Raw genomic sequence first — 26,792 nt, forward strand, 5'->3', positions numbered from 1 at the left:
AGCCTCCCGAGTAGCTGGAATTACAGATGCGCACCACCATGCCCAGCTAATTTTTTGTGTTTTTAGTAGAGATGGGGTTTCATCATGTTGGCCAGGATGGTCTCGATCTCCTGACCTCTTGATCTGCCCACCTCGGCATCCCAAAGTGCTGGATTACAGGCGTGAGCCACCATGCCCGGCCTGGGAATGGGTAATTTTAAAAGAAAATTTGTTTCTTACAATTCTGTAGGCTGGGAAGTTCAAGGTCAAGGGGCCACATCTGTTCTGGGCCTTCTTGCTGGTGGGGACTCTCCGCAGAGTCCCAGGGTGGCGTGGAGCATCATATGGCCAGGGCCTCATGAAGGCCAAACTGGCTTCTGTAACAGCCTCACTCTCATGATAACTACCCCACTCCTGTGATAACCCATTAATCCATTAACCCATTCATGAGGGCAGAGCTCTCATGACCCAGTCACCTCTAAAAGGCCTTACCTCTTAACACTGTTACACTAGGGAGTAAGTTTCAACATGAGCTTTGGAGGGAACAAACATTCAAATCACAGAAATCAGTATCGGAAGACATAAGAATGATACAAAACAGTAAGAAAAGGACCAATAACCGCATGGGAAAGGGGGAGATATGGGGGCACAGAATCACAGCTGGAAGCAAGCATGTGACAAAATGCTCAGTCTCAGGAAAGGTTGGAAAAAGGGACATTGAAACCAAAGAAATCAGCACTTTGCATTCATGGCATTGTTGAAAGGGAAGAATCTGACAATACAAATGTGGGGTGGGTGTATGTGCAAATACACAGCATACCCGAAATGTGGTAGAGGAAGAAGAAATTTGCATAGACATTTCTTTATTTCTTTTTTTTTTTTTTTTTTTTTTTTTTTTTTTTTTTGAGACGGAGTCTCGCTCTGTCGCCCGGGCTGGAGTGCAGTGGCCGGATCTCAGCTCACTGCAAGCTCCGCCTCCCGGGTTTATGCCATTCTCCTGCCTCAGCCTCCCAAGTAGCTGGGACTACAGGCGCCCGCCACCTCGCCCGGCTAGTTTTTTTGTATTTTTTAGTAGAGACGGGGTTTCACGGTGTTCGCCAGGATGGTCTCGATCTCCTGACCTCGTGATCCGCCCGTCTGGGCCTCCCAAAGTGCTGGGATTACAGGCTTGAGCCACCGCGCCCGGCCTATTTCTTTTTTTTTTAAGAGTCTGGGTCTCACTCTGCTGCCCAGGCTGGAGTGCAGTGGTGCGATCATGGCTCACTGCAGCCTCAAACTCCTAGGCTCAGGTAATTGTCTCACCTCAGCCTCCCCAGTAGCTGGAACCACAGGCATGCGTCACCATGCTTGGCTGGTTTTTAAATTTTTTGTAGAAATAGTCTCACTATATTGCCTAGGCTGGTCTGGAGCTCCTGGGCTCAAGTGATCCTCTTGCCCTGGCTTCCCAAAGTGCTGGGATTATAGGTGTGAGCCACTGTGCCTGGCCACATAGACATTTCTGATATGGCTACTGTGAAGATAAGAATGAGCCTAGCAGGTCTGTGTCTGCCACCTGAGAAAGGCCTGCCTGTAGAGCTGGCCATTGGCTGTCATCCAGGAGCTGAAATGTCCCCTGTGCTAAGAGGCCGGGAAACCCAGCTCTGCGGCAGCAGCCCCGTGGGCTGTTGAACAAACACTGTGGCTTATGCAGGTGGAACCCCAGCTTTCCTTCTGGGGAGTCGGGAATTGTGGCATGTGCCAGGCAGAGGGGGCCTATGTTGGGCTTCCCTAGGCAGGGACATTTCACACATATGGCTGCATTGTTTCCTGGTGGGGGAAAGTGTGCTGTGTCCCCTCATGGGAGGGAGGGAGGAAGCTTCAGCAGCCTGTCCGTGGATGACTGAAGACTCTGCCTGAGATTCTGCACCCTCGCTGTGTCACTGTTATAAACCTTAGACGAGATGATAAGTCAATGCCAAGTCTCATGAGTCCTTCTAGAGGACCCCAGAATGTGTGGGCAGTGTTGGGAACCCCGACACAGTCACCCACATATATCCTATACAACCCAGCAATTCCACTTGCAGGTATACGGCCTTAAGAAACTTGCAAATGTCTACCTAGAGACAACACAGAACAACTCATGGTTCAGGAAAAGACGCTCCACGTCACTAGTTATTAGGGAAATGCAAACCAAAACCACAGGATATACCACCTCACACCTACTAGAATGGAAAAAATGAAGAATAACAAGCTTTGGCAAGGATACGGAGAAAACAGAACCCCAGTGCACTATGGGTGGGAATGTGTAATAGCACAGCCACTGCAGAAACAATACAGTGGTTACGCGGAATATCAAAAATAGAATCATCCTATGACCCAGCAATTCCACTTCTGGGTATGTCCCCCAAAGAAGTGAAAGCAAGAACTCAAACAGATATTTGTACACCCAGGTTTACGGCAGCATTACTCGCAATCGTCAAAATGTGGAAACCACCCACGTGTCCAAGGGCAGGTGAAAGGATGAGCAAAATGTGGCCCATCTATATACAACAGAGCATCGTTCAGTCACAGGAAGGAAGCAGAGTCTGACACGTGCTACAGCATGGGTCAACCATGGGGACACTACGCTGGGCAAAATAAACCAGACACAAAAGGACACTGTCTCTACAAAAAAAAAAAAAAAAAAAAAAAAAGCTTTTAAAAATGGCTAAGATGGTAAATTTCTTATAATGTGTGTTCTACCACAATTTAAAAATATATATATTAGTGGAACAACTGGGAAAAAAATTACAGCAGCATTGTTGGTAACAAGGAAACCTAACTGCCTGTCCCAGGAGAACAGACAAACAGCTCGGCCCCCAGGTGGGCACTGAGGGAGTGACAGCGACCACATGCGGGTCCGTCCCAGAAGCACAGCTTGGGTGAAAGCACACTCATGACTACACACACGGGGCGCGTTTCCATGAAGTTTGGAAACAGGCACAACGAAGCAATCTGCTGAGTCAGGACACAGAAGAGACCAAACTAGAAAGAAACATGCCGGCGAAGGGCAGACGCGGACTCCCTGCCCCATCACTGAGGTGGGGCCAGGGCAGTGGTGAGGGAAGGCAAGGCTGCCGCCTAAGTGGGGCCTCTTTTTTCCACGCACGGCTGCAGCCATCTCTTCTCTTTTCCATCGAGTTCTTAAAGGGTGACCAGCAGGTGGCGCTGGCACAAAGGAGAAGGCCTTCCTGACAGGGTGCCAGTCACAGGGGGAAGGCCTGAGGAAGAGGGCAGGGTCCCCTCTGCACCCAGGTCTCTCCCCTGTGTCTGAAGGAGATCTCGGCAGGGGCAGCAGACCTGGTCAACGTGAAGGCTCCAAGCTCAGTAGGCACCCACAGGCCTCAATTCTCAATTCAGTGGTAATCCCTGCTCCTCCTTCTCCAGCGGGTGTGGGGAGAGTCCACTGGAGAATCCTGGAATGCTTCCACAGAAGGCGGCCTCCCCACATTCCAAGTGCACCTCCTGCCTATCTGATGGGAGTGCTGGGAGGGTGTGGATCCCGAGTCTCCTTCCAGCGGCACAGGCTCTGCACCCAGGAAATGGGGCAAGAGGGTGTGGGAGGGGAGGAGCACTGACTCTGCCACCACAGAACAGGGCCACCTGCCGCAGTGGGGCTACGGGAGACACAGCGTGTCTTCCACTAAGACAAACTGTGGAATCAATCCGCGCACACAGATCCATCTATGCACGGCCCGACATGTGACCCGAAAGGGCTGGCTGGAGACATGTGAAGCCTCACCTCCACACAGCTGTTGACTTCCTCTCCCGTGAGTCTGGATTGCACAGCTTTCTCAAGCGGTTCTGTGGCAAGCTGCACTTCGTGCTGAATCCGTTCGAGCATCTGCTTTTTATCAGGATCCGTCGTCTCATTTAATTTTACTGAAAATGGCTACAACCATAAAGAGATGTCAAACCTATTAGATACTGCTCAGCAAAACCCCGAGTTCATAAAGGTGATTCCAGGTAGGAAACAGACCAGTTTTTCCCACGGCCCATAGAGATAGAGAAGTTTGCACCCCAAGTGGCAGGGCAGTAAGTAACTAAGGGAGACTGAAGCACCCCACTCAGGAGCTCCTGGTACTGCCCTCTCATGTGTGCCCCTGGACAGGGCACCTAACCTCTCTGTGCCTCAGTTTCTCCAATGCAAAATGGGTGTGAGAGCAGTATTTCTAGGGCTGTTCTGGGGATGAGGAAAAGTGGGCCACCCAGTGAGTTCCCAGCTACTCGGGAGGCTAAGGCAGGAGAACGGCGTGAACCCGGGACGCGGAGCTTGCAGTGAGCTGAGATCCGGCCACTGCACTCCAGCCTGGGCGACAGAGCGAGACTCCATCTCAAAAAAAAAAAAAAAAAAAAAAAAAAAGAAGGCACTCAGGCCTCACTGACCTAAAAGATTGCTAAGCTCTAATTTTATTCCTGTTTTTAATTCCAGAGATAAAATGCCATAAACATATCTGTAATGATTACTGTAATTACTAAAGATAATTAGTAGAGAGTAAAGTCACCTATTCTTACTATTGTCATAAAAATAACTATATAATAATGGTTACTCAGAATGAAAATACTAGAGAGAACTAACTTCTTCAAAAGATTCTGGAAATTTACAGTATTACCAAATTAAAAAGCTTAGTACAGCTTTTGTATCTCAGGCAGAAGTTTCTGATTTACTTGTGACCTTGGCATTGAAAATTAGATAGCAATATTGGCAAGCGTTTTTATAGGTGTAATTAGTGGCACCGTGATGAATTCAGTTGTTTTCCTGTAAGTGGTAGGAAGGTCACCTACTCTCCACTCCACCCCAGTGCATCTTTCCTGGTGACTTTGTCACAGGCCAGGGGACCTTACCTATCGAGACTTCAGTGCCCCTGATGGAACTGGCTTGAGTAACATACACTTTGTGAAAGCCTGTGAGACTGACACTACCCTAGGACAGTAACCTACAAAGGACCGAGAAAAGAAGCAAAGGGTTTGGTTTCTAGAGCAGACAGCAAGAGGCCCACCTTCAGGGCAGCCTGAACATCCTCCAAGAGCTGTGCCGCTTCAGGCCTCTTCTCCAGATACTGCTCGAACAGGTGGTTCTGCCGGGCCCTCTTGATGATCTAGGGAGGGAAGACAGACATTGGGGAGTGAAGCTTGGAACCCAGCTGCATCCCTCTGCAGCAGGCCACTCTCTCCCTTGGCCAACCCTAAGTGAGGGTGAGGGTGGTGGCAGACAACTGTGGGCCCCAGACATGCATACCATCATCAAATAGAAACACCACCCTCCATCTCCCACCTGCCCAGTGCCCAAGGCCTAATGTGATCTTTGTGACACTTAACGAAATGAGCCCGGGGGGCCCCAGCTTCCCCTGCAAGCCACACGTTGAAGTGCGTGCTATGGGACGCCTTCCTTCTGCACAACACCAGGGGCTACTGACCCCTGAGCAACATGCAGGTTTCTAACCTGTCTGAGCATCATAGAAATGATATCAGCAGCATAAGTGGTAATATTAACTCATCGAGGGGATTAAAATGATGTTTATCAGGTCAAAACACAGGCTAGCTCAAGCCTACATTATTTTATTTACTTATGCAAAAGTCCTATCTCCTTTCACACCATCCAATTGCATTTAAAATTTAATCTTACAAATTCCCTTTACCTTGTCGTCAATATCCGTAATGTTCATGCAATAAAAGACATCAAATTTGAAGTAATCTTTCAACACTCTTCTCAAGATATCAAAAGAGATGTAGGACCTAAAGCAACGAAAAAACAAACATTTCCAGACCAGACGATATGTACAGCTGAACCTCCAACAACACAGGTTTCAACTGCACGGGCCCACTTATACATGATTTTCGCTGCCACCCCTGAAACAGCAAGAACCCCCTCTTCTCCTCCTCAGCCTACTCAACATGAAGATGGCAAGGAAGATGACCTTCATGATGATCCACTTCCACCTAACGAATAGTAAATATATGTCCTCTCCCTGAAGATTTTCTTCATAATATTTTCTTTTCTCTGGCTTTCTTTATTGTTAGGAATACAGTATGTAATGTATATACAAAATACGTGTTCACTGACTGGCATGCTATTGGTATGGCTTCTGGTCAACAGGAGGCTATTTTGGTAGTGAAGTTTTTGGGGAATCAAAAGTTATGTGTGGGTTTTCAAATGTGCAGAGGGTCACGCCCTCTACCCTCCAGGTTGTTCAAGGGTTGACTATACATGTCCTTGGCACTGCAACTAAAACATGAACAAATAAAAGGACTCTGTGGCATCTACAGCCAGCTACTCATCAGGAGCTACAGCCATGACCATCCAGTGGTCAGGGGGGTCACAGCCAACTCAGCCTCAGGCCTGTCAGGTCTGAGTGTCACGGGAACTCAGCATCTGGGGACCCCCACCAGAGCCTGAGGGATGAGAGAAAACTTTAAGGTACGTGAGAAAAAGCGCCTAGGTCGAGTCCAGCATGTTAGCAGTGGGGCTATGGACATTTTGTTTTTGGTGATCTGTAGTCTTTCTGCAGCGAATATGGATTACTTATGGAATTAAAATTTTCATCATAAAAACAAGAGAAGAAATTCAGGCTTGATTCCTCAAATCTCAGGTCTCTGTAGCAGATCTAAGATTTCTATGGACCTAAGATTCCCGCTGTGGATCCCAGTGGCTCTGACTTCTGCGTACAACTGCAGAAGCCGCAGGGACACTCCGCAGTGGACCTACCTGGCGTGCCCCATGTGAGATGCGTCATAGACGGTTGGCCCACAGCAATACCACGTCACCTTTTTCCCATCTTGAGGTATGAACACTTCCTTTGTTAGGAATGAAGGAATGACGATCACAAGAAATGCAAGAAACACTGCACAGGATTACCAAAAACAGCAACAAACATCACAGTGTGGCTTGTGTTTTGTGCAAACAATTCAACAGAGACCATTTTGTTTTACTGTGAAAAGTCACAGTCTCAGTGGGAGCCCAGTGAGATGTACGGCACCTCCCACCAACTGAGCCCTGGGTGGGTGGAGCCTCTTCCTCCCTGGCCTTCTACTCACCTATGGAGGGACGCTATAAAGGGAATCCATGATCTTATTTATTGCTGAAATGCTGCTTATTTAACAATAACACAGCTAATATTTACTGAGTACCTACCATGTGCTAGGCCCTGAGTTAAATACTCAATACGTAGTACACTCTAGGATGTAGGTTATGTCATTTTCTTTTAACAGATAAACTGAGGCAGACAGCACTTGGCCAGGGTCAGTCCCTGTCGGAGGAGCCCGGCTTGGAGGCCAGGACCCCTGAATCGTGGTGCTGCTCACCACTGTTCTGGCACCACCCCTCAACCTCCCAGCATCCTCAGACCTCTCTGGGGGCAGTATCCTCAACCAGTTTCCCGAGGAAGGCCATGAACTCCCTCACACCTGACTCTCTGTCTGCCAAACGTGCTCCCTGATGGAAATCCAAGCACCCCCGGCCAGAGTCTGGTCTGAAATCTCTGGAGTCACTGGCCATGCCCTGAGCCAAGCAAACCATGCAAACCCCATTCTGTTAGGAACCAATCCTGCCTTCTTCTCAAAACCTGCTGTGCTCCCAGCAACATCCAGCCGGTTTACAGTTTTGCCCATCCTGCTCGGCTCACACGGTGACACCTGCTGCAACCACATGTCCTCCTGAAAGGCCTGGCTGTGGATGACCTCAAGTATTCACGGTTGGGCAGAGTCCGAGAGACAAGCCAGGGTGATCCATGCCCAGAAGCCATGCGCAGGCTGCCACATGAGGCGTGATCCTTCATGTGTCTGAGTTTCAGAGGACAGCTCTGCCCCTGGGCCACAGAGATTCTAACATGGAAGTGACTGAAGGATCTTAAACCTGGATTTATGGAACTCCAGAGCCCAACACAAGGAACGGAGAAGTCTGTTGTGTGACAAGGCACAGGGGCCGTCCTGCCTCCCATCGTGTGCATGTACCACAGCATCTGTGTCCTCCTTACCTTGTTCCTGGTGAGGCTGTTGTAAAGGTGGAGTCTGCATGGCTGGGTCCCAGCAGGAGGGGACCACTGGGGCTGGACACGCCGGCCTTTACCTGGGAGGCGAAGAGAGCGGGGTCAGGGTCCAGGGGCAGCACCAGGAAGTGCAAGTCGCCTCTTCGTCTGGAGACTTGGTTTTTACAACGGGACTATAGTTTTCCATGAAATTTACACAACGTGAAACCACGCGAACCTCGGTCAACATCACGCAGGTCAAAGACAACGGTGTCTTTCTTTTTTTTTAGACGGAGTCTCGCTCTGTGGCCCAGGCCGGAGTGCAGTGGCGTGATCTCGGCTCACTGCAAGCTCCGCCTCCTGACAACCGTGTGTTTCTTTTGCTTTCTCATATTCTGTATGGCAGCGTACCCCAACACCACCCTTGGAACCCAGAAGGGCTGAGGAACGCCTACACAGCGTGCTCAGCACACTCCACTGCTCTTCAAATACTGGCCCCTTGCTGGCAGCGAGCACACCACCACCTGGCACTCCTGGGTCAGTCAGGGCTCAACACTGACAAGGTATGGTCTGTGCCACCGCAGCCCTGGGAACCTCCCCCTCCCAGAATCCCTCACTGGACAAAGTGAGGATTTTGGGGACTCCTCTTGGGACAGAGGCCACCTCCAAGCCTCCAAGCCCTGGCAACAGAGGCCAGGAGTCAGGGCAGAAAGGACCCCACCGTGGCCACTGCCAGCAGGCAAGACTGGCTCCAGCCCAGCTCCTCCTCACCACTTCGGACACTGCAGAAGCCAGCGGCTGGCTCCCAGCTCTGGGCCCGCAGCCCAGCAGACTCTGATCCAGACACTGGGCTTCAAGCTCCACACAGGTCTATACTGCCTTCAGAAATAACCTGAGCTCCTCTCAGCCCCCAGGCAGAGACCCTTGCCAGCTAGCCCCTCAGTGCAGTCACCTCCTCCTAGCCAGACTTCCCCAGTTGTTCCCCTCCACTCGCCTGTGGGCTGCCTGGGCTGCTCTGACCACACTGCTTCCAGGTCTGGCTTCCAACCTGGCATGAGGCTGTCCTTACACAACCTACATCTGGGACCCCTGAAGGGGCAGAGCTCTGTCCCTGGGGCCAGGGGCAGTCACAGGGTGATTATTCATCCTCTGAAACGTCAATCCTGCAAAGCTGGGTGTGGAGGACGGTACCTGGTGACTTTGCCATTGTCCTCGGCTGGCTCCTGCCTGCCCTGCCCCCTCAGCAGATCCCCACTTTCCTCCACAGTTGTCGCCTACAGGTCCAGGTTCTGCGTTATGCTCTGCTGGACACCTCTGACCTCAGCTGGTGCCTGGCCCTGGGAAGGGCTTCACATATCGCTGCTGAGTGGCACCAGGAAGGCCTACAAGATGGATACTCGTGGCACTGACCTGTGCCCACCCCAGCAGGCCGCCTGGCAGCTCACCAGGGTGCTCGCATCCTGCCTCCTCCTGTCCTTGGTTTCTGTGCCAGACAGTCTGGCAGCATGGCCAGCAAATCGCCACACAGTGATCACGGGGAAGTTGGTCCTGGGCAGCAGCCATCTCCTGGCCTCCTGGCTCTTGCTTGGGCCACAAGAGCCAGGACGGCAGACGGTGATGACAAACAGGCCAAGGGCAGGAAGGAGGGCGGCTGCAGTGTGTGTGTCTGGGCAGGGAGGGAAGTGTGGGCAGATAGGAGATGGGGCAGGAGACGGAGACAGGTCCAGTGCTCAGCAGGAGCCCCCACTCTAGGTGAGTTCCAGCAGTCACAGGTGGTCAGATTCTAAAGCATAGGAAATTCCCAATCCTAATCAAACATCATGTGCTTATTGAGGCCAAGTGTAGCTGGGCCTCAGTTTACGTTAAATGCCTCACAAGCCCTTGAAGGAGAATCTCACTCAATGCCTGGAGGCATTCAACCGGTCACTCTAGGATCCGGTCACTCTAGGATCCCTCACTCTCCTCCCTCACTAAGACCCTGGAGCTCCTTCCATAGGACACTGTTGCCATCTCAGACAGCTGGAGACACTGCCCAGAAACACAGCCATGAGGCCACGGGATCATCACACTTGCCCTGCTATGAGGAAAGGGCCCAGGGTTCACAGGACTGAAAGTTCGTCCAAGAAGCCTGGCCACAGCCAGCGTTCCAGCTCCCCTAAGGCTGCTACCTCCATACAGCTGGCGACGGGCTCCCCAGGAAACGGGTTACGAGGCCCAGATATACAAATTCAGATTTGCAAAAGGAAAGAACTGAGAGATACTACATAAGGACCCTTGTCCCCCCGGCTTTTTTTTTTTTTTTTTTTTTTTAGACAAAATCTCGCTCTGTCACCCAGGTTGGAGTGCAGTGGCACAATCACAGCTCACTGCAACCTCCGCCTCCCGAGTTCAAGCAATTATCCTGCCTCAGCCTCCCGAGTAGCTGGGACTACAGGTGCCCGCCACCACGCCCCACTAGTTTTTGTATTTTTAGTAGAGATGGAGTTGCAGCATATTGGCCAGGCTGGTCTCGGACTCCTGACTTTGTGATCTGCCTGCCTCGGCCTCCTAAAGTGCTGGGATTACAGGCGTGAGCCACCGCACCCGGCCTGTGCTTTTGTTTTTTTGGGAAAAATGAAGATACATTCATTGATTCCACAGTCCCACCCTGACCTGAGAGATCCAACAACAGAACAACTATGAACCGCTCATGAGAGACATGCCTTCGAAACAGGGATGTGGGAGGCTGACGATAAAACGATGGAGAGAGAAGCCAGGAAGTGGCAAGCAGTGTCTGCCTACATCACATCAGATGCAGACAGGACCCAAGCAAGGGGTTCATGGAGAGAAATCAGGACCCAAGCAAGGGGTTCACGGAGAGAAGTCAGGACCAAGCAAGGGGTTCACGGAGAGAAGTCAGGACCAAGCAAGGGGTTCACGGAGAGAAGTCAGGACCAAGCAAGGGGTTCACGGAGAGAAGTCAGGACCAAGCAAGGGGTTCACGGAGAGAAATCAGGACCAAGCAAGGGGTTCACGGAGAGAAGTCAGGACCAAGCAAGGGGTTCACGGAGAGAAGTCAGGACCAAGCAAGGGTTTCACGGAGAGAAGTCAGGACCAAGCAAGGGTTTCACGGAGAGAAGTCAGGACCAAGCAAGGGTTTCACGGAGAGAAGTCAGGACCAAGCAAGGGGTTCACGGAGAGAAGTCAGGACCAAGCAAGGGGTTCACGGAGAGAAGTCAGGACCAAGCAAGGGGTTCACGGAGAGAAGTCAGGACCAAGCAGGGGGTTCACGGAGAGAAGTCAGGACCAAGCAAGGGGTTCACGGAGAGAAATCAGGACCAAGCAAGGGTTTCACGGAGAGAAATCAGGACCAAGCAAAGGGTTCACGGAGATAAATCAGGACGAAGCAAGGGGTTCATGGAGAGAAATCAGGACCAAGCAAGGGGCTCACAGACAGAAATCAGGACCCAAGCAAGGGGTTCAGGGAGAGAAATCAGGACCCAAGCAAGGGGTTCATGGAGAGAAATCAGGACCCAAGCGAGGGGTTCATGGAGAGAAATCCTTCATCAGGAAGTTAAGGGTCCTCCATCCGAGGGGAGAGAGCAACACCAAACCTTCATGTTCGTAAAACCACGGCCTCGTCTGACAGACCCACACCTTCCTCAGTGAAGGGTGTGCCTGACACTCTTTCCCGGGGGCAGGCAGAGGCCGGCAGGCTGCAAGGGCTGAGCCTCCACTGTGGGTGAGAAGTGCCCAACAAGTTCAACGTCCTGATATCCAGTGGACCTCCATGCTGGAGGCCGGCGATCCAGGGAAGGGATTCCCCTGGAAGGGGTCTGGCTTCACAGGAATAGGGCCCTGGGGGTTACGCAGAGCCTTTCCTTTCTTTTTCCCCCCCCGAGACAGAGTCTCGCTCTGTCGCCCAGGCTGGAGTGCAACGGCACGATCTCGGCTCACTGCAAGCTCCGCCTCCCAGGTTCACGCCATTCTCCTGCCTCAGCTTCCCGAGCAGCTGGGACTACAGGCCCCCACCACCACGCCTGGCTAATTTTTTGTATTTTTGATAGCGATGGGGTTTCACCGAGTTAGCGAGCATGGTCTCAATCTCCTGACCTCATGCTCCGCCCGCCTAGGCCTCCCAAAGTGCTGGGATTATAGGCGTGAGCCACCGCGCCTGGCCAAGCACAGCCTTTCCATGTCTGAGAAGATCCCTCGGGCTGCTGAGGCCCATGGTCTGAGAGAAAGGACACAGAAGGCACATGGGAGGGGCTGGTGACAGGCGGGCATGCTGAGGGCCGGACACGGGCACATTTGATGCTGCTGGGATGGCCAGCAGAGGTGGAAGGGCGAGCAGGAGGAGGGGCACGTGGCCTACCGTGCCAGGAGGGAAGGTGCATACTTGGGGAGTATGAGCAATGGAAATGGAGGGCGTTCCCACTCAGTGAGGGTAGCGGCTCTGATTCTCACAGCTACATGGAGGGAGATCCACGGCTACCGTCATCCTGGGGACATGAGTGAGGACACTCCACTGGACTCCATGGCGCCTCGGACCCACTAGAGGTCACTGGATGCTCTAGCAGTCCCAGGCTCCAGTTCCCACCTCCCTCTTCAGCCCCTGCTCAGTGTACACCAAGCTTGAGTGAGGGTCGCCTGACATAATGTCCATCATTCCTGGCACAAGCAGTCCCTGGCAGCCTCTTGGGCAGCCTGGGTGATGAGGGGATTTGGAACCTGGGGAGGGCACAACAACTCCATTAGTGCTATCCACGGTCCATTCTGTTACACAACAACATGGCTCTGCTTCCTCCCTGTAGGTTAAAAGGTGTTTGCAAAACCCTTCCTTCATCTCATAGTGTGGATGGAGGCTTGTGTCTGTACCGCTCTTTCAACAAGTCCCTATGAGGGAAAACTGGACAGGCCACTGCTGAGCTAGAGGTACGAGGCCCACTCCACCCCCTAATCCCGCCCCCCTCTGCCTGTGTCTTGGAACGGCACATGGCAGGGGGAACAACCTGACACCCGAGCACTTGGAGAGAAGGCACCTCATAGCACAGGTGTCACCTGGGTGACCACACTGGAGGCTCAGGCAGGAATGGCTACATGGGGAAGGAGATGACCTGCACAGCAATGGCCTCCACCCTATGCTGGGGAAGGAGTGTCTGCTGCAGAGTTATCCAGAAAACACGGCCCCTAGGAGATGTGACATCCCCACCTCCACCCTGGTTCAAACAGTGGTCTAGCAGAGGCCTGACCCATGGCAGAGGCGGGGTGGCATGTTCCAAATCCCAGGCCCCAAATGAGTTTAGAGAAGCCCCCAGGAGGCCACCAGGTACAGCCAGGACTACCAGGGCACAAAACCTACCCCCACATGAAGGTGGAGGAGTGCCCACAGCCACAGGAGGAGCTGAGCCACCCAAAGGCATACTTCAGTGATGATGACATGGAGCCCCCTCAGATTTGCCACAGACAGTGACAAAGCCATGCAGGTACCCCAGGAGTATCTCCCTCAGATAACCACAGCCACGTTTCCCAGACACAACCAACAACCACAGGCTGGAGCTATGGGACAGACATCATCTCAAAGAGAAAAAATGACTTATTTCCGATTTTTTAAAAGTTCAATGCCAATTAATACTTTAGGATTCACTGGGCGCGGTGGCTCACAGCTGTAATCCCAGCACTTCAGGAGGCCGAGGCGGGTGGATCTCGAGGTCAGAAGATCCAGATCATCCTGGCTAACATGGGGAAACCCCGTCTCCACTAAAAATACAAAAAAATTAGCTGGGCGTGGTGGCGGGCGCCTGTAGTCCCAGCTACTTGGGAGGCTGAGGCAGGAGAATGGTATGGACCCATGAGGCGGAGGGTGCAGTGAGCCGAGACCACGCCATTGCACTCCAGCCTGGGTGACAGAGCGAGACTCCGCCTCAAAAAAACAAAAACAAAAACAAAAAAACTTTAGGATTCAACGATTTTAAAGCTGGAGGATAGACACGCTGCAATCTTATGGAAAAAATAAAGAGAAAGAACTGAGTCAACCAGAGCCAGGCACAGTCTTAGCTAAAAATCACAAGGCTAGGGCCCGTGGCCTGGGCATGCTACATGGAACCCCAGAGCCGCAGCAGCTCTGCACCCCACCACCTCAGGCAATTCTGCCACAACAGTGATGTGAACATCTTGCTCCTGAATACCCAACTCCACAGGGTATGACTTTATCCCAACCTCCACCCAGCGAGCGCTGGATCTGCCCATCCAGGCCACTTGCTCGAGACACACTTGGGCGAGGCTCCCTCTGAGGTATCCACAGGTGCCAGGTAAGCACCAGTGTGATGGAGAAAGCCCTTGACCTTGCGGGGAGAGGTTCTAATGGCCAGGGAACCCACTCTGTTACTCACTTGCTTGGAGCCTGCAGGGCTGGCCTTTGCCACAGGGGCTACCCAGGAGCGCTTCTATGTGCCTGAACCACCGAGCCACGTGGAAGAGCTGGGGGTCAGCAGGCGGGGTCGAGAGCTGCCTGAACGCGTCCACGTCTGCCTGGGACAGTGAGTACCCCTGGACATAGCTACGCGTGCTGAGGTGCTCGTTCAGGGCTTGTGCCCTGGCTGCCTCGTCACTAATGCTCAGAATGGACCTGTAGTCAGGAGCTGCAAAGACAGAGGGCACACGGCGTCAGGCAGCAGGTAGGCAGCCCAGAGGCCGCCAGGCAGAACTCAGAAAGACAGGGACCAGGGGATGGCGCAGAACCAAGGAAAAAGGTGCTCAAGCCCTTCCCTGGACGCCAAACATCCAGAACAGGCAAAGGGACGGGGCAGCGCGTCCACTGGGGTCGGGGGAGTGACTACCTAACAGGTATGGACGGGTTTCCTCTTGAGTGATGAAATGCTTTGGAACTAGACAGAACTGAAGGCTGCATGACAACATGGTGCACCAAATACCACGGAATTGTGCACTTTTCATTTTATGTCATAGAAATTAGTTTTTAAGTTTTTAATTTATTTTTTCTATCAGGGAAAGCACAAACACAGTTCCACACTATCACAAATTGTGCAGTTCAGTTTCTGACATTTGTGGAAATCACCGCGGTCAGCCCATCTGGAGTGTAAAGGATAAGCCTCGCCTTGGGAGAGCTGCCTACACCATCGTGGTATCCCTCCTGCCAGGTAAGTATGTTACGTGAACTTTACCTCAATGTTTTAAAACTCACAACAAAAATCTCCCAAACCAAACCAACTTCAAGTCTCTTTGCCGCAGTGGCACCCTCTCCCTCTGGGTGCTGGGGGATGAGGGGTAGGGAGAACCCCACATTGACAATGTGTGCCATTTACACCCCTGTACCAAGAGACAGCTGGACTCTAGCGTGCCTTCTGCAGGTCAAGGCCACAGCCTCAGGAGGACTGAGCCCCCTCAAAGGACCAGCCCAAGAAAGCACAGGGCTGCCAGGATAACGTGGCTGCTCCAGCCAGCCTTACCTGGCCCCTGGCCCCTGGCCCCTGGCCCCTGGCCCCTGGCTCCAGGCCCCAGCCTCCTTCCTTAGAGCCTTCAAAGTAGTAAGCATGCACCTCCACCACTCAGGTGTGTCACTCAAGGACCCAAGAGCCGCTGTTCCGCATGTCACCATTGGGAGGATCAGCAGAACCCTAACTTTTACCACTGCCAGCTGTAGACAAAGCTACCTTGGCACATGCACGCTGACCAGCCCCATGGCATTGTGCACTTGAGCCCCTGCTCACCCTCCTTCTCCTCCTTCATTCTCCCTCTATTTTTTATTTTTTTTTATTTATTTTTATTTTTTAGAGACTGGGTCTGACTCTACTGCCCAGGCTGGAGTGCAGTGGTGCAATCAAGGCTCATCACATCCTCAAAATGCTGGGCTCAAGTGACCTTCCAGCCTAAGCCTCCCGAGTAGCTGGGACTACAAGCACATGCCACCAGGCCCAGCTAATTATTCTCCCTTTAAATTCAAAAGTCACCTCTGCTGAGTCGGCAGGGAACGTAGCTCCTTCCCTTACTGCCAGGAATTAGGGAATAAAATCTGTCTCACCATTCTAAGGAATATCTGCCTGCAATTACCTCCGACACGAGAGTTGGGGACCAGGTGCTGTGTCCACAGCCCGCCTCCCTAAAGTGGGGGCAGAGCAGGCAGATGGTACCAGGTTTCCGGCCAGGGGAGGGAGTCTGGTCCCTGAGCCCATGAGCACAAGTGCATCCAAACCTTGAACCAGTGACTGTGCTTGCTGAGAGGACTGTGGGAAAAGGCCCAATGCTTGCTCCTTCCACGCAGACACCCTCCCACCCGAGTTCACTCAGGGTGGGAAAGCACATGTCTGGCCACCCCTTCCTGGGCACAAGCTGCCCGACATCACCGCCATGGGGGTGGATGACCTGCACGTCACAGTCCCCCTCTCTGCCCTCTCCCATTTCCTTTTGTCCCCCATCTCTGTGTTTACTCCCTGGCACAGAGCCAGTCACCCCAACCAGACCCACGCAGCTTCTGAAAACGGAGAGCAGAGTGTGTTGTGGAGGTAACTGCACACAAATGCCTTTCCTGCTTTGCCTAGGGTGGGGAAAACCCTTAGTGTCAGGCCAATAACTGGCATTTCCCACAATGCTGTGGTGTCAGCAAAGATGAGTCAGAACGGAGTGCATAGCTGCAGCAGCAAGAATGCCCCCCTGGGTTGAGTTCTTCACCCGCCAGGGAGCCCACGGAGCCACGTGATGCCCCAGGGCCCGGCCTCCGTGGCCGCCGGAGAGGATATCCTGAAGCCACCTGCAGTAAAGGGGTGGGCACTGTGTGAGAAAGCCTTCCTGAAGTCTCAACATGGATGCAGGGCTTAAAATGACTTCCTGGGATGACTCTCGCTGGTGGGATGATGAGTGCAGTGTCCCTCTAACTTGCCCTGCTTCCCTCCCCCTGCACGGAGCCACCGTCCCATCTGACCCCAATAAGATGGCCACCCACTCCAAGCAGCCAGAGGCACCCAGAAGCAAAGCTCTGGGCACGCTCTCTAGCCAAAGCTGGAATCACACCCCTTTATGAGTTATCCTTATGAGCACCGATAGCCAACCCATGGGAGGATCCAGGGCCACTAACTCAAGAGGCTTTGGACTTGAGAGCCAGCCTTTGTCACCTGGATTCCTGTAAGCCAGACACCGCCACCTGGAGAGCATGGCTCTCCCCTCACAGCCACAGGGCTCCTGCAGCTTTGCTGAAAAGAGAAAGTTCACATTACTGTCCCCTAACACCCACCTCGCCAGCAACACAAGCCTGTCCTCATGCTGGCCATGGACCCCCACCTGGCTCTCCATACCCTGGTCACAGGGCCCTTCCACCTGCTGCTCCTTTTTTAGGGGGAATGCTCCCCAGACACCAGTAGGCCCCTTAATCCTTCACAGCTCTGCTGGGTGCTGGCTTCCCCACCAGGTCTTCAAGGACTCCTGGACCATATGGTGCCCGCCTCTAGACCCCGAGTCTGGCTGCTGTTTCTCTCCGCAGCACCCCCGTCTAACATATGCACGCATTTCTTTCCTTCACCATCTGCCCCACTGCTCCATCTACCTTAGTCACTGCTCGATCTTCAGCATCTACAACTGAGCGTGTGACATTCCAGATACCAGTGAAAGTTGCTGAGGGAACAGATGAGTGGACAGCAGAATGGCACCACAGAGTGCCTGCCACCGGTGGTGGGCTGGCGTTCCCCTATGGCACTGGGCCTCACGCACCCTTCTCAGAAGGACACTTGCACAAGGACCAGTGCTGGGAACCGGCCACAGCCTCTGCTGCTTTGAGCCCCCAAGGGCTTGCTTAGCAGGAGCCCTGCTGCCCAAAGATACCAGAGACACAAGAACAAGTCACTTTTCACTTCAGCTCTTCCAACAGTCCAAGGAAAGAGAAACACAGGGGCGGACTCTGCCCAGCTGAAGACGCCAGGGGGGTGCTGGGAGCCCTTGAGGGCCTGTGAGCTCACCTGCCCCATCCCCACAGTTACAGGCCCGGTGTCAGCACTGGCACTGCCGGGGCTTCCCTCTGAGAAAGGAAGGAGGCTGCTCACACGGAAATGCGCTCTCCTCCCAGCTGGAGATGAGATCAGGGAGGACGGAGGCGGAGGCAGACCCACCATGGCAGCTCCAAGCACCCCAAAGCGAGGTCCTGGAAAACTAACTCTAAATAAATATCAGACTCCTACAAACTCTTTTGCAGAGCAACTTCCAACCGGGAGACTTCTAGTTTAGCTGGACATTTCCCTCCAACAGCTCTGCAGCCGCCAGCAGCGGTCCCATTTCATGATAAAGAAAATGAAGTTCACTAAAGATTAGAGAACCTGCCAGAGGGATGGACAGAGCGGGAAGGTGACCCTCACAGGTCAGGCCACAGTTCGAAAGCTGTTCCCCGATGCTGACCCCCCCCACTCCTCTCCTGTCCCCTCGCTGAGCCTTGGTCTTCTGCAACTGCTCATGCCTGGGTTGGGCTAGACAACAGCAGCACCCTGAGAAACAGTGACACAGCGTCGGCTTCCAGCTCCGACAGCGAGCTGACAGGCATGCGCCTCTCACACTCAGAATCGATTCTGATGAACAGACCACCAGCAACGGCCTGAACACTGACAGTGACGGTGGTTGATGAGAGGGGGTTACAGGTGATTTTAATTCCCCCTTTTTCCTCATTGCTCACATTTTCTGCGGTAAGCATCTGCTATTTTTAAAATGAGAAAAACATAATATGTCCTAACGGTTGCAGTGGCTTTTGAGTGCTGAGGAAGCAGTCTGGGAACTGAAGCTGCTGCAGATCCGCTCTCTGGAGACCCGAGGGGCGGCCCTGACGCCCTCCAGGGCTGAGTGCCTACACTCACACCCACAGCAGCATTTCCTCATGGTAAAACACACTCAGAACGTCCGCCTTGTAAAGCTGCAGGCCATTAAGTCAAATTACACTTGTAAAATGTTTAAAAGCTGCCTGGCACAGAGTCAGGGGCCCCATTTGCCATCATTATTATCATAATCGCTCTGGTATTATTAGAGTTATGGTAATAGCCGCATGCTACACATAGAGAATTTCCTGGAGTTTTCCTGGGGATCATGCACTCATTTTTATTTAATTAATTTTATTATTTTAAAAGTTTATTACCAAATCTGCCTTGATCTTGGACCACATCATTCTTAAATGTACCGTCTAGAGCAGCCTAGACTACTCATCAAAAGGGAACCAAGTCCACGCTTGAGAAGGATCCTCTCAGAGCAGAAAGGTGCTGGTGCCCAGGGAAGCAGAGGAGAACAACAGGCTTCCACGAGATGGACGCAGTCAGTCATTTGGGTAATTGTGGTAGCTGCATTTAAGTGTGTCTCGAGGAAACAAATAAAAATAGATTAGCTATCAAGTGGTCATGGGTTTGAGCCAGGCTGTGGTCTATCAGTCTGATGCTGAGATCAGATGAGAACACTTCTGAGCAGATGGAAAACCTCCCAGGGACCTGTTCCTCGACACTGGCCCTCACTGTAGAGCCTGCACACTCCGTGCTGAAACTCCTGCTCTGCCCCCATGGGAAGGAATGTCCACTACCGGGTGACCTTGCAGTTCAGTTCATCAACACACTGAAGGACATGGCAATGTCCCAAAGGTGGAAGGTGGTTATCACTGGCTACAAAGGTGGAGTCTCTACAGAACATTTATTGAAATAAAGTGCAAGTACCAAGCAATCACTCAGCACAGATACCAAAACAAATCTACACCAAATGAACCACATCCCAGACACGTCAAACAACCGTGCCAGTGTGGCCTCTCCCTCTCTCTGGCTCTTTCCTATCAGCATTTATTTATTTATTTTATTTTATTTTATTTTATTTTATTTTGAGACAGAGTCTTGCTCTTGCCACCCAGGCTGGAGTGCAGTGGCATGATCTCGGCTGACCACAACCTCTGTCTCCCGGGTTCAAGCGATTCTCCTGCCTCAGCCTCCCCAGTAGCTGGGATTACAGGCGCCTGCCACCACACCTAGCTAATTTTTGTATCTTTAGTAGAGACGGGGTTTCACCATATTAGCTAGGCTGGTCTCGAACTCCTGACCTCAGGTGATCCACCCACCTTGGCCTCCCAAAGTGCTGGGATTGCAGGTGTGAGCCACCGCGCCTGGCCTCCTATCGGCATTTAAACCTCTCCCGGCTGCCCTGTTTCTCTTCCTGCCTTCCCTTGAGGTTCTCCCAGCTCCACTCCAGGCATAGTCCTGGTCTGCCATCAGTAGCAGAATCTGGGGGCTCCATAGAAGTCACTTTCTTGCACCCACCAGAGACCTGCCAAATCAGAATCTCTGGGGTGGGCCCAGCAAGTAAGGTTTAAACTACCTTCCCTATGGGTGGGCAGCTCGCTAAAACGCAGACCCTTTTTTTTTTTTTTTTTTTTTTTTTTGAGACGGAGTCTCGCTCTGTCGCCCAGGCTGGAGTGCAGTGGCCGGATCTCAGCTCACTGCAAGCTCCGCCTCCCGGGTTCACGCCATTCTCCTGCCTCAGCCTCCCGAGTAGCTGGGACTACAGGCGCCCGCCACCTCGCCCGGCTAGTTTTTTGTATTTTTTAGTAGAGACGGAGTTTCACCGGGTTAGCCAGGATGGTCTCGATCTCCTGACCTCATGATCCGCCCGTCTCGGCCTCCCAAAGTGCTGGGATTACAGGCTTGAGCCACCGCGCCCGGCCAACGCAGACCCTTTTACAGCAGGTCTGAGCTCCTAAGAAGTGCCTCGGTTTGGTGGGGTCTGCACCCCACACTCACCCTGACCCTTTGCCCTCTGAATCTGCTACTTCTACGGTCCCACCAGGGTCCTCATCTTGTGGGTGTCCAGGCAACACCTCACCCTGCAGGTTACTCCCTTTCTACAAATGTTTCCCTGATCCCACCCCGCCCCCCCCACCCTCTACAGTGGCTCCTCTTGGGTCCTTCCCAGTGACCCACTCCCTACCCAAGAAGTGCTCAGAAAGAGGACTGGAAAAAGCCCCAGACATGAATCGTGGGGAGGAGAGAGGGGCATGCACCCCTGCTCTCACCAACTAGGAGCCAACACCATCCACTCCCAGAGACCAGAGCCTCCTCCCACAGGTGAGGGCTCACTCACCCGCCCTGCCTCCATCTCTCCTGATCACCAGCCCCAGAGGTCCAGCTGTCACTCGTTCACAAAGCTGGCCCCCAGGCATCCTCTCTCACCCCCAAGAATGGCACCTCCATCTTCCTCCTTACTGGCAGGGAGGTTATTCATTATTAGGGAAATCCAACATCCCTCACAGTGAGCCTGTGGGGCGATCAGACAGCCATATTGCCACCCAGAGCACCCACACTGGAAATGGCTTGATCTCTATCCCAAGGGTACTGCCTAAGACTCTTCGAATATCTGGAAATATGGTACCTGAGTTCATAGAGGAGCAAACATTTCACGTGGCTCTGGGGAACACATCGAAGGGCATCAGCTTCATTCTCATCTGCCTTAACTCGGTTGAGTTACTCTGAGTCTGAAGAGAATCATCAAAGGCAGCACAGCACAGTAGTTAAGGTCCCTATTGAGTCAGGCTGCCCAGGTTGGGAGCCTGGCTGTGCCTCTGGGCTAGTCATGATGGTGGACAGATTGCTTGACTTCTCTGAACCTCACGGTTCTCATCTGTACAAGATGCCAGCAGGATCTTCCTCAAAGGGGTTCCTCCAAGGGTGGCAGGAGATAACAGAGGTAAAGCATTTAGAGCAATGCCTGGCACAGACTCATGCTGAAAAAATGCTGGCTGTGTTATTATGAAGACCCTTGAATTAAACTGTATAAAAATTAAACTATAAGTCTGACCTAATGAGCAGTCACCCAAGTGGTATCCCAAGTCTGTATGGAAAGGCCCTGAGGTAGGCTTCGTCTACCCCAGAAATCTCAGAAATGAAACTCATCCTTCTGAAATAATTGGGCCCTTGGACGGACACCAAGCCTATGCACCTTCAAGACTACAAAGGAGAAGCTGTACACCCAATGAGATCATGAAGAATAAACAGACATTCTGAGTCAACTTAGGGAAGATGGTACAAAAATGAGGGCCTCTTTGAAAAATCTAGGAAGATGATCACTGAAAGCATTTACGATTGGATTTTATTTCCTGTTCTCATCTTTGAGAGTGTGTGTGTGATGGGAGGAGCTGATAGTAAAGGGCAGGTGGGCCATGCCCTGGGGCAGAAGAACACCGGCTGGAGATGTTGTGAGCAGGCTGAGGACTGGGCAATCTGCCTGCTGCCCTGAGAGCCAGGAGTGGGCAATCCCAAGCTACCTGGCAAGCTCCAAAAAGAAGGCAATTCTTACAAGGCTCTGAAAACCTAAAATTCTGAAGCTATTTTTAAAAACAAGATATAAAACACTACTAATATGTCGTTTATGTTCACAAATGAACAAAAACACATTTTTACTTTGAAAACAAAAAAGCTCTAGTTTTCAGCATGGACACAGCACTTACTGAGTGCCAGGCACTGTTCTAAGTCCTTCCCATCTATTAACTCATTTACGCTCCATGCTCCAAGGTAGGAGCCATTACCCATGGTTTGCTGTGAGGGGGGCGCAGAGCTGGGACCCTGGCCCTGTCAAGGTGGTTCCAGAGTTGGTGCTGTTAACCATGATGCTGTTTTACAGGAATCTGGGTGACTTCTGAGGACTGCCCGGCTCTGGGACGGGTGGAGATGGTGCTGGAATCCAGGCACACAGGTAGGGTGGTAGGTGGCGTGCCTGGAAGGTGACTACCTCCTGCCACTAGGCACAAGAGTGTAGCCCTGTCATCTGGGTGTCCCCACGCTGCCAGATTACCCAGGTTGTCAGAACTACCTATCTATAACCCAATAAACCCTCAGGGGCAAAGGGCACCACCGGATGCCAAGGAAATCCTGGTGCAATCTAAACTGACGATGGGGCCTGGAGGTGTCTTAAAAGAGCTTGCATCTAATTTTTGCAGCCAAGAGAATTAAAAACTAGACACTGAGAATGTTTCCTTTGGAAAGCCTGCTCCAGATTGTTAGGAATCTGGGCTTTCTGATTCAGTCTCTTGCCTTTCCAGCACCTAAAATTTTGCTGGAGGGACAGTGAGAGAAGACCCACTGGTCTCTCGAGGTCTACCCGCTGGTGACATGAGTGACTGGGGGAGCTGACACAGCTGTGTCCCTGGGGAACCTCCCAGGTTGGCAATAAAGTGGGTCAGTAATGCTCTCACAATCAGCTTGCAGTGGACTGCCTGCGGAACTGGAGATGAAAGCCTTCGTAAAGCCCCAAGCCCTTTTACTGTGTGTACGCGTACCCCTGGCGTCCTCTGCCCCATTTCCCTAAGTACCAACCTCAGGTGCCCTCCGCCCACCTCCCGGAAGCTGCCAGGTCTGGGCAGAAAACCAAAACAACCCTTGGGCCTTTGTCTCCCCCCCAAAGTCCAGCTGGGGCAAGAGGGGGCGAGGGCCCGCCCAGGCACCGGCTGGGGAGAGGCTGTTTGATGCAGGGCCACCTCCCGGGGTGAGGATGCAAGGGGACCTCTGCAGGAACCAAGTGAGGAAACTGAGGCTGGGTGGTCTGGGCAGCTCCCCGGCCGGGCTCGGGTCACCGCGGGTCTGTGCTCCAGCCACGGGTCGGGCAGACCCTCACGCAGAGGTCCCAGTGGCCGTCCCTCGGAGCCGGGCACCCGTTGTCATTCGGATCCTAGGACATGCCACCCCTCGAACCTCAGGACCCGCCGCCCCTTGGACCCGACGACTTGCCGTGTCCCTCAGACCCCGGGCACTGCCGCCCCTCAGACCCAAGGACGTGCCGTCCCTAAGACCCCGGGCACTGACGCCCCTCAGACCCCAGGCACCCAGGCCCCTCAGACATAAGGACTCGCCGCCCTTCGAGCCGAGCACCCCAGCCGCCCTCAGCCCGGCCCGGCCGCGCCGCTCACCCTGCTGCCCGGAAGAACCTGCCATGGCTGGGAATCCCGGACCCACAGCTGCGGCTATAGACACTTCCCAGAATCTGATGCAATCACCGCCCCGGAAGTCCCGCCCCGCGCCGGGCCCGTCTTCCGGGACACGCCCGGTCGCTAGGCAACCACCAGCGGCTCAGGATGTCGCTGGCCCGGAGCATGCTGGGAGCTGTAGTTCAACCCCCGGCGACCCGCTCTCTGGAGCATCGCGCGGCAAAGCGTTCGGTGTCCGTGCTGGGAGTAGTCAGCCCAGCCGCGGGGAGACAGGCACTAAAGACTGAGTGTCCTGTAATAGGTGTTTAAGTCACCATTGCACTAAGCGCCGTGAGGACCAGGCCCAGCCTGGAGGTCAGAGGCGGCCTCGGGGCTGGGTGTGAGACGGGATGGTTCCCAGGAGGCCGACCTGGAGCAGGGCCTGGGGATGGACGGGAAGCGCGCTCCAGGCCTAGGGACCGTCCTGCCAGTGACCCTGCGGAAAGCAAGCCATTATGAAGTGTTCCGTGAACAGGCTTCTCCATCTCCTTCTCAGACCCCATTCTGGAGCCATCTCCAACCCCGTTAGGGCTCCTCAGTGTGCATGATGTCATCTCCCAAGGATATCCCTCCCAAGGTTCGTGCACCCACCCAAAATGAGAGGAAATGCTATTTGAGAAACAGAATTTTAGTATGTCAAGAAAAATTATTAGCCAGGAGTAGTGGCTCATGCCTGTAATCCCAGCACCTTGGAAGGCCAAAGCAGGAGGATCATTGAGTCCAGGATTTTGAAGCTGCAGTGAGCTATGATTGCCACTGCATTCCAGCCTAGGCGACAGAGTGAGACCCTTTCTCGAAAAATAAAAAAATCAAAAATCTTCTAGTTACTTTTTGGAACCTCATGTCTAATTTCATAATAAATTCTGAGGCCGGGCGCTGTGGCTCACACCTGTAATCCCAGCACTTTGGGAGGCCAAGGCGGGCGGATCACGAGGTCAAGAGATCGAGACCATCCTGGCCAACATGGTGAAACCCCGTCTCTACTAAAAATGCAAAAATTAGCTGGGCATGGTGGCGCTTGCCTGTAGTCCCAGCCACTCAGGAGGCTGAGGCAGGAGAGTCGCTTGAACCCGGGAGGCGGAGGTTGCAGTGAGCCCAGACTGCGCCATTGCACTCCAGCCTGGCAACAGAGCGAGACTCTGTCTCAAAAAAATAAAAAAATAAAAAATAAATAAATAATAAATTAATTCTAAATTCTATTGGTGGCAAAAAACAAACAAACAAACAAAAAAAAAAAACGAGGGAAGAGTTTGTTTACATTTCTGCGAAGCCCCTGTAGCATGTGCCGTAACTGTTGCCCAGGATGTGGGAGGCTCTGTGAGATCCCAACTGATCCCAAAGAAGGGGCCAGGTCCAGGACTTAGGGGATGAAGGTCTGGCCAGGTCCTACCACGACTCTCATGGTGCCTGTTGCTCACTCATCACTCTAGGACCATGAATCACCCAAGCCCAGCTCGGCCACATGCCTTCCTTGGAGAAGGAACCAGAGGCGCCCAGGAGAGTCAGAAGCCTCTTGGAGGTAAACAGTCGGCTAAGGTTTGCCCCGCCCTTCCTTTCTCGCACTGAGAAGGCCTCCTGACATCAGGTCAGGCAAACCAGAGTTTGGCTGTGTGACCTGGGGTGAGTTTAACTTCTCTGAGCTTCCAGATGTCTTGTTTTTAAATCTGCAAAGGGGGGATGGGTGCGGTGGCTCATGCCTGTAATCCCAACACTTTGGGAGACGGAGGCAGCCAGATCATTTGAGGTCAGGAGTGCGAAACCAGCCTGGCCAACATAGTGAAACCCCATCTCTACTGGAAAAAAAAAAAAAAAAAGGTCTGCAGAGCAGAACTGGAAAATGATCACCTGCTCAGGTGGCCAAGCTGTGTCTAAGAGTGCTGCAGTGTCCAGCAGCAGTGGGTCCCGCCTCCTCGGTCCTGCTGCGTCCCAGCCCTACCACCAGGGCGAGGACACTCTCTGAACCTCAGCATCCCTCTGGTGTCGTAGTTCGTTGGGGCAGCACATTGGGTCACAGGTTCTTATGGGTTGAATTGTGTCTCTCTCAAAAGATGTGGAAGTCCTATAACCACCAGGACCTGTGGATGTGACCTTATATGGAAATAGGGTCTTTGCAGATGATAAAGTCGTAAGATGAGGTCATTAGGGTGGACCTTAATCCAGTATAACTGATACCCTTGTAAAAAGGGAAAATTGGCCGGGCGCGGTGGCTCATGCTTGTAATCCCAGCACTTTGGGAGGCCGAGGTGGGCGGATCACGAGGTCAGGAGATCGAGACCATCCTGGCTAACACGATGAAACCCCGTCTCTACTGAAAACACAAAAAAATTAGCCAGGCGTGGTGGCGGGCGCCTGTAGTCCCAGCTTCTCAGGAGGCTGAGGCAGGAGAATGGCGTGAACCCGGGAGGTGGCGGAGCTTGCAGTGAGCCGAGATCGCGCCACTGCACTCCAGCCTGGGCGACAGACCGAGACTCTCTCTCAAAAAAAAAAAAAAAAAAAAAAAAAAAAAAAAACGGAAAATTTCAGCTGGGCATGGTGGCTCACGCCTGTAATCCCAGCACTCTGGGAGGCTGAAGAGGGAGGATGGCTTGAGCCCCGGAGTTTCAAGTTGCAGTGAGCTATGATTGTGCCACTGCACTCCAGCCTGGGTGCAGAGTGAGACCCTGTCTCTAAAATAAATAAATAAATAAATAAATAAATAAATACACATATATAAATTAATTTTAAAAAATTTTTTTGAGATGGAGTTTCACTCTTGTTGCCCAGGCTAGAGTGCAGTGGCACAATCTTGGCTCACCGCCTCCCGGGTTCAAGAGATTCTCCCGCCTCAGCCTCCCGAATAGCTGGGATTACAGGCATGCGCCACCACACCCAGCTAATTTTGTGTT

General features: G+C 52.7%; 1 protein-coding gene and 1 non-coding gene across 5 annotated transcripts in view; both read right to left on the minus strand.

The window, feature by feature from the left end:
• The window catches only part of CARS1 (cysteinyl-tRNA synthetase 1), a 57,117-nt gene extending 33,155 nt beyond the window's left edge, over positions 1-23,962 (minus strand). The window contains exons 1-7 of one of the 4 annotated variants that reach the window (XM_050758286.1): positions 23,851-23,962; positions 14,333-14,581; positions 7,971-8,062; positions 6,704-6,792; positions 5,637-5,733; positions 4,998-5,096; positions 3,740-3,889 (exon numbers count right to left, since the gene is read on the minus strand). In XM_050758286.1, the coding sequence (XP_050614243.1) occupies positions 3,740-3,889; positions 4,998-5,096; positions 5,637-5,733; positions 6,704-6,792; positions 7,971-8,062; positions 14,333-14,581; positions 23,851-23,875 (801 nt within the window). In that variant the 5' untranslated portion in view covers positions 23,876-23,962. Of the gene's footprint in view, positions 1-3,739; positions 3,890-4,997; positions 5,097-5,636; positions 5,734-6,703; positions 6,840-7,970; positions 8,063-14,332; positions 14,582-23,850 lie in introns of those variants that run through there. The other 3 variants (XM_050758289.1, XM_050758288.1, XM_050758290.1) reach the window with 3 other exon arrangements.
• On the minus strand, positions 14,943-15,105 carry LOC126936755 (U1 spliceosomal RNA). Its single transcript, XR_007719562.1, has one exon. It is a non-coding gene; the product is annotated as a U1 spliceosomal RNA (small nuclear RNA).
• Positions 23,963-26,792: the final 2,830 nt, after the last annotated feature.

The sequence above is a fragment of the Macaca thibetana genome, chromosome 14 (assembly GCF_024542745.1).
Source record: "Macaca thibetana thibetana isolate TM-01 chromosome 14, ASM2454274v1, whole genome shotgun sequence".
In the NCBI taxonomy this organism is placed as follows: Eukaryota; Metazoa; Chordata; class Mammalia; order Primates; family Cercopithecidae; genus Macaca; species Macaca thibetana.